Here is a 9,454-nt window from a genome sequence, read left to right as displayed (position 1 = left end):
CTTTCTCAACGGATTACATTTCCTCCACTGTATATAGGGCACTACAAATTAACTACATCACACACTCTGCTTTTGGCACCCTTAATGGTAATTTATCCTGTTTTCTTCACTGGAGGGATGCTATAGAAGTTCTTTGCCCCATTTTCTTCACTGGGCACCTGCACTTTTGCTCAGTGGCAATTATAGTCTGTTGAGGCCCAAAGAAATAATACAGGGCCAACAAGCATTTTTTAAATTCCGATGTTCCCATTAGTAGGCTATTATTTTCAAAATATAAATTTGAAGAAAAAAGTAGAATAAAAACTTCAATCTTTGAGTAACTTCAAAAAACAGTATAGTAATTAACTGTTATATCTAATCATTACTATCTGCTCCACTTACCAATGTCTTGCTTTCTTTTTTCAACCTCAGGTGGATAATTCCTCTTAATTTTCCCTTGTCTTCCTTCATTGACAAACTAGGTTTTCAAAGGACTAAAAATGCAATGATTGGCAGCAGTACTGTTAGATGGTGTGCCCAAAGGAGATTTCCCACTGTCATTAAACTTTGCACATTCTGAGCCACTGCTTTGGTTGAAAGTTTTTCAGCCCTTAGGGGAAAGTTGCCTGGTGCCCAAGCAGTTGACTGCCTAACCTGCATGCAGCACCTCTGCTTCTGCTTGGTATTTCCCAGTGTCACAAGTCAAAATGTAGGCATTAGATCAACACATACTACATTTGATTCCCAAACATTTGTAGATTTGTAGTTTCCTAGAGTCATTTGTCACCCCCTGAATTGTTGCAACAGTGTTAACAGAATAATGACTTGGTATCATAAAAGATTGATTTTCTTCTTCGTCTTTTCTTCTTATGTAGCACTAATCACCCTGCATACCTCCAGGCATGCCAAAGAGGGCCAAGGCGTGTTTGGACGCATCAGACCAGCACGAAAATGCAGACACATCCCAGCTGTGGTTACATACACCTCAGCTTTTCCATCATCTTCAAATCTGAGCTGAATATTTATGCATGCAATGTCATCAAAAAGTCATGGTGCTTGCTTAGGTAAAATGAATAATGATTTATCAGGATTACAGATTATTAATGATTAACCATGATAATGCGAAAATAATGGAGCTTATGTACATGCTTCATAATATTTTCTATTGATCATTGGACATTCATTCATGCAGCCCCAATAAAAAAACACACAAATACTTGAATCATTTTCTTCATCTAAGTCTTGCTTAGTTTGGTCTACAGGTTGAAATGAAAGAATGGAGGCCAGATGTTTTCCCACTTTCCTTACTACTTCTTCAGGCCTATAGAGGGCAGCAAACTCCCCTGAAACACCCAAACTAACAACCTTTGTCTGTTCTGCTGTGTGTTAATGGAAATATAACTCTTATTCAAGAGCTGAATTTAATTTGTGATGATGAAAAAAGTTCCCATGAATAGATACATTATATGACGAAAAGCGGACACCATTTTTTTTTCTAAACCGTACTTTATTTTCTTTTAAAGACATATGTTTTAAAACAGTGATTGTAGAGAATAAATAAAGAAACATGTTTTTTTTTTTACTTCCATAGTTACATTTATGTAATTAAAAACTCTATAAGTGTGTTCATTGTCTTGAAGACCACAGGAATCCTCTTCTTTTTTTTTCTTAAATTAAAAAAGAAATCCTCACATCCCCCACCCCCCTTCTAATCAAATTGATTACCAAATAAATTAAACGTAAAAAATCAAGATAGAAAAATTCCCAGCCCTTCCTTCCGCTATGTTAATTTGAAAAGTAGTGGCAGCAGAGAACTTTTAATTGAAGTCTGTTTCAAACCAAGGTATGTACAGTGAGAGGAAATCCATTTCTCTTTCAGTTTCATTACCCCATGTTTTTTAATTTACGTATAAATAATAAAACTAACTCTACATAACAATATTACCAATGGTAATCATACAGAATAGTATTTTCTTTTGCCTCTGACTGTGCACACTGGCTTTCTGTTGACGCCATGGACCACAAAATCACACTATACAGTAAACCCTGTTCAGTAGAATAACATCAGTGATATGCTTTTTCTTAACATGTAGATCTTGTAGAGTATGTACATTATATAAATGAATCCAGCTGTGGAATGATAGGAAATCTGGAGCACTTCTGATACTGCGGATGCTGACTCAGTTGAAGTTATTTGTTGCTGATATTACTGCTGTCGTGGTTGCGTTTTGCAAGCGCATGAACGTGATACTGCTTTTTGTGAAGTGTTGCTCCTGTGCTATACGGTTGGTCAAACAACCAAAAAAGGCTGGGACATCCCAAGTGGTTTTTCTTGATTGAACTCTTAGGTTTTTTTCCTAGAGGTGAAGAAAAAGAGAGAAAAAAAAAAAGAACATGAAGAGTATTTTAAACCGAATCACATCAATGAAACACACATATGTCAAGACTTTGGAAGTGGAGTGGTGTCTGCAATACACACTGCTTGCACGGATGCCTCAGGGGAGTCTCAGAAATCAACTGGTGTCCATGCAACTCAAATAGTGACAGTCATACTGCTGCAATTGTATGCACGTTCTCAGAAAAATAGTCTGTCATCTCTTTTGGCAGGCAAATTAATTCAGAACATGCACAGTAGGAATGCTGGTGAGGATAAACTCTCCAATTTTTTGTATTATAAAGAAACAGTTTGGAGGTAATTCTACATTTATTTTTATGACATTCAGCATGCCATTCACAAAACTGTAGTATTACTCCATAATGTTTTATTTGTTAAGGTGAGCTGCTGCAAAGAGGGCATCTGCAGGTTCCAGATTAAACTGTCATAGGACCTTTTTTTTAAAGCCAGTTTATCTTAATGTAAGAGTAACCTTTTGTGAGAGCACTCAATGTTGATCTCCTGACCTTTATTAATGTTGACAATATTTAAAAAAAACTTAAGCAGTTAATATAAAGTAAACCTACATTTTGTTCAGACCCATTTCATTGTTTTTAATTTACATTTTTAAACTAAAACAAGAAATTTATATTGAAAAGTGCAAAATTAAAATCACTTTGAGCACAAAAATACAACGTTTATATAACTTGAGATATTTATACACCCAGGTGTATGTGAAGGGGTTAATATTTAATAAGATTTATTCATTATTTTGAGCAGAGTTTAAGGTTTTGGTTGTTAGTTCGGAGGTGGAAATACATTTAAGCCTTAAATATTACATTTAATATTAAAACACACTTTCTATTAGAAAGCATTTCATCTACAAGCTTTCATTTGTTTAAAAAAAAGAAGATATTTTGCAGCTTGTTCTCTGCCCAGCAGATGCCCTGTGCATGCCACACATTTTGTGTGTTATGATTGTCATTAATACAAGATTTATAATTTAATTGCTATGCAAATTAATTTGGTTATCGTGTTTTTGGAGTCCCAGAATTCCTACAGAGGAATGCAGTTCCTCAGCCAGCAGCACGTGTCACAGGAACCAAACAGCTTTACCCAAAACCTTCCCTAGTAAAGTTAGTGTCTCAGTTGGTACAACAACACACACATTCACTTACACATTGATAGTTTTACATCTATTTTAAATAACACACTCCACACAGAGATATAAATGTATTCAACCTCTGCTAGTCTCACACACACACACACACACACACACACACACACACACACACACACACATGTTTTAAATCATTAAAGGGGGCATGTTCAGTACATTTTCAGTCTCACAAAAACCAAACAAAGTTCAGACACAAAGTCACTTGGAATTGAGTTACAACCAAACAAAAACCCCGCACTCACCGAAACTACCACACCAACCAACTAAACAGAGGGAGTTATGTGTAAGAATGATAATCATGACAGACAACAAAAAAATAAACTAATCAAAAACCAAAAAGTCTTAAGAAAAAAAAAATCCTAATGTATCCATGTATTCGATGGACAGCAGGCTAATTTAGCTTAGCTTTGAGGCTTTAAGACTTTAACTTAAGGACTTAAGGCTTTAACAGCATGTCATGATAATCAATTACTTACAGATGCTGAGGTAAAGTGACAGTTATTGATCAGTGTTTGCAAGGATTAAAAACCAGAACAAAATAATAAGAGGAAACTCACAACGCACCAAACACAGTTCATGGTCGCCACAGTAACCCGCCATGCAGTTGAGCATGGTGAATCAAGGCAACGGCCCAAAAAAAAAAAAATGCTAATGGCAACCATCACAGGCAAATATCGCCACAGCAACCAACACAGGCCAATTAACTTACAACGCAGTGAGAAGGAAGGGGGGAGGTTTTAGCGGTTGCTAGGCAACCGTAGCCATAGCGACGCACATCTCCACGATATATGTATGGACGGGACGGTCTTGAGAGTGATGTGATGTTTTTTTTTTCAGGATAAATGGCATGTGGCACAGCACAAAAACAATAAAATGAAAAAGTAAAACAAAACAAAAATTAATGAGGTACAGTATTTAGCATTCAACCCTGCGACAGAACACTGGTTAGACATAACAGTTAAAGTGAGTCAAAACACACTCCTCAATCAAACTTTCCCTACATTATGAGCACACAAAAAAAGAAGGAATATCTTCTACACACAGTATTTAAAATTGATGGTATTCTGAGAGTGCTGCCACCTCATTAAAGCTAATTTACTGTAGGGTTATTGACTTCTTCAGATCCACATGAAAGACAGCCGTTTAAGCAGTGAGCCCCCAATTACATCCACTCTGTCTCTTTAACTCGCAGACACATTTACAGCTGTCTATCAACCCCTCCCCGTCTCCTGGTCAATACATGATAACTCACCTCCTTTAGTAAGGCCTGTTGGCATCCTTGGGCCTCTTCAGCTGCACCTTCAGCCTCTTCATGCCGATCTGGAAGCCGTTCATGGCCTGGATGGCAGTCTGGGCGCTGGATGGGTTGTCAAAGCTGACAAAACCTGCGGAGGAGGAGACAGAATGAAAGAAATCAAACATTTAAATTGCAAAATATAACTTTTTTTCCTGTCAATGGTTACAACAGCCGTGGCAGAAACTCACCAAAGCATTTACTCTGGTTTGTGGCACGGTCGACAAAGACCTTTGCAGAGATGACGTTTCCAAAGGGCAGGAACATCTGCAAGATCTCAGAGTCGGTGAACTCTTGCGGCAGGTGGTAGATGAAGATGTTACAGCCCTCAGGACCTGAACACAAGTAGAGACATGGCGATAGAGACATGACAAAACAAGATAGCACAGGTTAGAGAGTAAGATTGAAACCAGCCTAATTTGGTACAGGAAATATGAAACTACAACCCACAGCTTGTTAGCTTAGCTTAGCATCAAATTGTAAACATGAGGAAACAGCTAGCCTGGCGAAGTCTTAAGGTTAGAAAATCTGCCTATCAATGCTAATATATAAACTTTAGAGGTGCTGGTAGGCAGGTTTCTCTGACTCTTGACAGTGCACTGATTGCTGTTTAACCCTGTTTGTTTTCCAGTGTTTTACAATGCAGAGCTAACTGTCTCTAAGCTCCAGTATTACTGTATATTTGACACACAGGCTTGAGAGTTCTTTTACTTTTTTTTTACAAAAGAGCCCTAAGAATATTTCCAAAAATGTAGAACTATTCCATGAACAAGAAAGATAAAAGCTTTAAATTAGCATCTTAGAAAATGACTCCAAGTCGTCGCTTATGACTCAAAGAAAATACTATAAATATCTTAAAGGGTATCTTAATCTGCTAATACGTTAACAAATCACACAGAAATGAATGAAAACCAAGATACCTACAATAGTAGAAAAAAACACAATCAAATATGTACACAGAATTATCTGCAAAATGGTTGTGTTTGTGTGATTTTTGGTCAGTGAGCCAAACCAGACAAGACCACAGGAATGTTTGTCTAAGATATCTTGATGCCACAGTGTCCCTCGTTCTGAGTGAGGTCTCTTGAGTCTACCTTCTCGTTGCTGGAGTTGCTGTGGCTGCTGAGGCTGTTGGGCCACCAGGGTTGGCTGGTGGGGAAACGGCTGTCCCACCAGGCTGTACGCAGCTGGATAGGTGGCTGATGGAAGGGGGGGGGGGGTAAGCAGAGAGCAGGAGTGAGTCTGGAAACTAATCAGATATATTTCCTGAAAACATCATCTGACAGAGCTGCATCTCCACCTACAGATTTGCTCTAAAACTGGAGGAAGTTTTGCATATATATGCGATGTGTGACTCATTCTATGGAACTGCGGGTTATTTACATTTTGTTCTATATGTGTACGTTTTGATTTTGGATGTAAATTTGTACTTTAAACATGCAGAGTCAGAAAGCAGGGGAGTGTAAAGTAATGCAGCTGCATGCTGTTCTATTACATAACACTGTTTTGTATTCTGGATTTACAAATAGGAAGGTTACTTTTAGGAACAAACACTTAAAAATCTGACATTTAGTGGTCAAATATGATGTATAATGTTGAGGACATTAACTATCTTTTTAATCTGGCCTTTCCAAGTCCAAGTGATTAATCACTGATTTGACAATATCTTTGTCCCTGGCGAGTATTTTGTCTTTTAATTTAACCTTTAACAAATCTGAAATAATTTTCTTCTGACATTTTCTTTCTCTTAATGTCAATTATTTTCATCATTTTCTGTTTGTGTCTTCCTACAGTATGTGTGTGTGTGTATGTTTGGGCTGAAAGTTGATTCATAAATAAAGTTGAGCAAAAAGGAATATTTGTGAGATTATTTGTTTGCATGCTCATCTTTAATCGTTTACTCTTTTCTTCCTCAAACATCAACACTTCACATCACATATGAAGCTTATCATCAGTAGCAGCAGCAGGACAAGAACATCTCTGACATTTTCATAAATAAATGGTGATATATTGAACATGTGTAATAATACTGTACACTGGGAGGCTCACCTGTATAGTGCTGCATGCCCGCATAAGCTTGCTGCAGGGGGTCCAGGACTGGACTCTGAGCTGTGGCAGAGTAAACACACCATCACTAACTGCTATATGGACACTCAAAAGAAATCCTAAATGCTATTTGGGGCAGATCAGCACGCTCTAAATAACATTTAGTGCTTTGGTTTCATTTCATTTCCTCTTAATTAAACTATTGTTGTTGCAAATGAAAAAAAAACAGGAAGACTCTGTGAGGAATATTTGATGACAGTCACAGTTATTCTTCACTCTGTAGTCAAACATGTTAGGGCTTTACCTTGATAGGCATGAACTCCGTTGGTGTACAGGGCTTCGGTTGCTGATTGGCTGTTGGGTGGAGCTTGCACGGATTGGTAGCTGTTCACTGTGAGGGGTGGAGGCAGAGCAGGAACAGGTGTGGCGGTCATTGAGGGTGGAGTGCTGGTACCTGCAGGCATGTTTAATATGAATTGTTTTGACTTGATACAAAATTTAAAGCAAGACAAAGTAATCTGTTAACAGAATACTAAGTTTCTATTTATGGATTTGGATTTTCCCCCCCCTTTTTTAACAGGATTAGTACAATTCTAAAGTCAGATTAGACTTTCTCAAATTAGTGCTTTAGCTTAGCATCAGCATGCTAAAATGCTCACAGTAAAAATGCTTATATGCTTATTTTAAACCTCTATTGTGGAACACTTTTTATGATGCACACAGGTACCATAATAAAGAACTCTGCGAGTTACTAAATATCTCAGCGACACAAAATATTTAGTAATGAGTAGCCACCATAAGAAATAATATTGTGTATGCGTACAAGAACATCAAGTACAGGCTACTATGAACACTGTCTTAGTTTATAATATATAAAAAATGCTGATTGGCCCTAAACACATTTTACAAATAGGGCAGATGAGAATCTCATTAATTTTGCAGCCATGTGATCGTAAATCAGAGAATTTGGCAAAGTACATTTTTTAGGTGATGAAAGCACGGCATGAAAAGTGAAGCCATCACCAAAGTTATTTCAGTTTATCCTGAGGGGAACATGAATGTCTGTGCATTCGTTGTTTACAGTTTCATTAGTTTACAGTTATTGTTTCAGGGTGCGGGTCCTTTTGTGGGGGGAGAGGGGCCAGACTAACAAAGAATATTCACCAGGTAAAAAAGAAACTTAAGGCTTGAGGAATTTTGAAATGAGTTTGTCATTTTTTATGAGGAAAGATGTTGTAGAATATCAGTGCAGTGCATTGAAATCGAAAAGCTAATTTGAACCAAATGTTGAAGCTGACATATGAGTTAGGGTCCACTGTATTGCATGTAAGCTGAAAACAGGAATCTGCATTATTCATATGCAAACTAGGCAGAATCTAAATCCACCAGAGAGCATTGCCAAGATTATTTACAAACTGATTGAAGCTCTTTTAAATCGAAGGCAAGGGATTCTTAATTAAGGAAAAAAAGACTAAAAAACAAACAGGAACTCTGACTCGCTCGCCACTCTACCGTCTTACCTTTCATAATGTAAACGCTAACGCAGCTAACATCAAGACAGACAGAAAGAAAATAAAGAAAATCTCCAAAAATAGATGTTTGTTATTAAGTCCTCTTAGGTCCACCTCTCCTGGTGCGTCAGTTCTCATATTTCAAGCAGAAATCTAATCAAGGCCAGCCGGGGCCAGACATCTCGGCCTCTCATTACCTGAGGAGGGGGTGATGGATGCGATCGGCGTGGCAATGATGCTGCTGGGGTTGAGGGCGGCGAGCTGCTGCATCTGAACCGCCGCCACCGTGGCAACAGGAGAGAGGTAGGCCGACTGCGCCACCAGAGCCTGCTGCTGCATCAGCTGGAGGACGGAGAGAGTGAGTGGGGTATGTTTAGGGGGGATCTGTCTGGGTTTTTACTGTGAGTATATGTTCCCTGTGAGTGAAATGTACAGACCCATTAGAATACTTATGGACATATTTGTCTAGATTTGCTTAATTACCTCAGCTCAGATAACTTAACCCCAGTCATAAAAATCGAACAGGTTTATTATGATTACAATGTCTCCAGTCTGAACCTCATATGGGAGTCAATATATTCAACAGCCACATCTCGGCATGTAGCACAAAAACACAGACAGAGCAACTGTACTTGGTAGATCATTCTGTTTTTGCAGCACTATTTAGATGCCTTATGATGTCTAAAATAAAAATAATAATTGGTTTTAACATCATTCATCAGGGGTGTCCTGTTTCAATTTAATGTTCTGTGTTGTTTTTGTGCATTTTTATTCTACTTCTTTTTTTTTTATATACTTTAAACTGCAATATTAATCGTTACTACAAATCAACACAATTATCACGAGCAAAAATGTTGTCAGAGCTCTTCAAGCATCACAAGCTGAACAATATGTAATGAGCTGAGTCTGAAACCATTTGCAGTAAACGCTCAATTAGCAATGACAAGAATAGTAATGTGGCTTTTACTTCACATGGCCTATTGCAGTTTTTACAGTTAAAATCAACCAGTAAGACATTAAAGCTGGTTTCCTTCTTAATAACACGGCATCCTTCACAACAAAAAGTAAGG

The 9,454-nt window shown here is 37.9% G+C and overlaps 1 protein-coding gene across 5 annotated transcripts in view; it reads right to left on the bottom strand.

Moving 5' to 3' along the window:
• Window positions 1–1,465: 1,465 nt before the first annotated feature.
• Window positions 1,466–9,454, bottom strand: part of celf3a (cugbp, Elav-like family member 3a) — a 30,640-nt gene continuing 22,651 nt past the window's right edge. For 2 of the 5 annotated variants that reach the window (XM_020640247.3, XM_020640249.3), the window contains exons 8-14: window positions 8,582–8,726; window positions 7,178–7,327; window positions 6,877–6,936; window positions 5,922–6,026; window positions 5,019–5,162; window positions 4,786–4,918; window positions 1,466–2,336 (exon numbers count right to left, since the gene is read on the bottom strand). In XM_020640247.3, the coding sequence (XP_020495903.1) occupies window positions 4,791–4,918; window positions 5,019–5,162; window positions 5,922–6,026; window positions 6,877–6,936; window positions 7,178–7,327; window positions 8,582–8,726 (732 nt within the window). In that variant the 3' untranslated portion in view covers window positions 1,466–2,336; window positions 4,786–4,790. Of the gene's footprint in view, window positions 2,337–4,238; window positions 4,340–4,785; window positions 4,919–5,018; window positions 5,163–5,921; window positions 6,027–6,876; window positions 6,937–7,177; window positions 7,328–8,581; window positions 8,727–9,454 lie in introns of those variants that run through there. The other 3 variants (XR_002278170.3, XM_020640250.3, XM_020640248.3) reach the window with 3 other exon arrangements.

This window comes from Labrus bergylta, chromosome 19 (assembly GCF_963930695.1).
Source record: "Labrus bergylta chromosome 19, fLabBer1.1, whole genome shotgun sequence".
Taxonomy (NCBI): domain Eukaryota; kingdom Metazoa; phylum Chordata; class Actinopteri; order Labriformes; family Labridae; genus Labrus; species Labrus bergylta.
The sequence above is the reverse complement of the archived record's forward strand: the minus strand, read 5'-3'. Positions and strand labels throughout refer to the sequence as shown.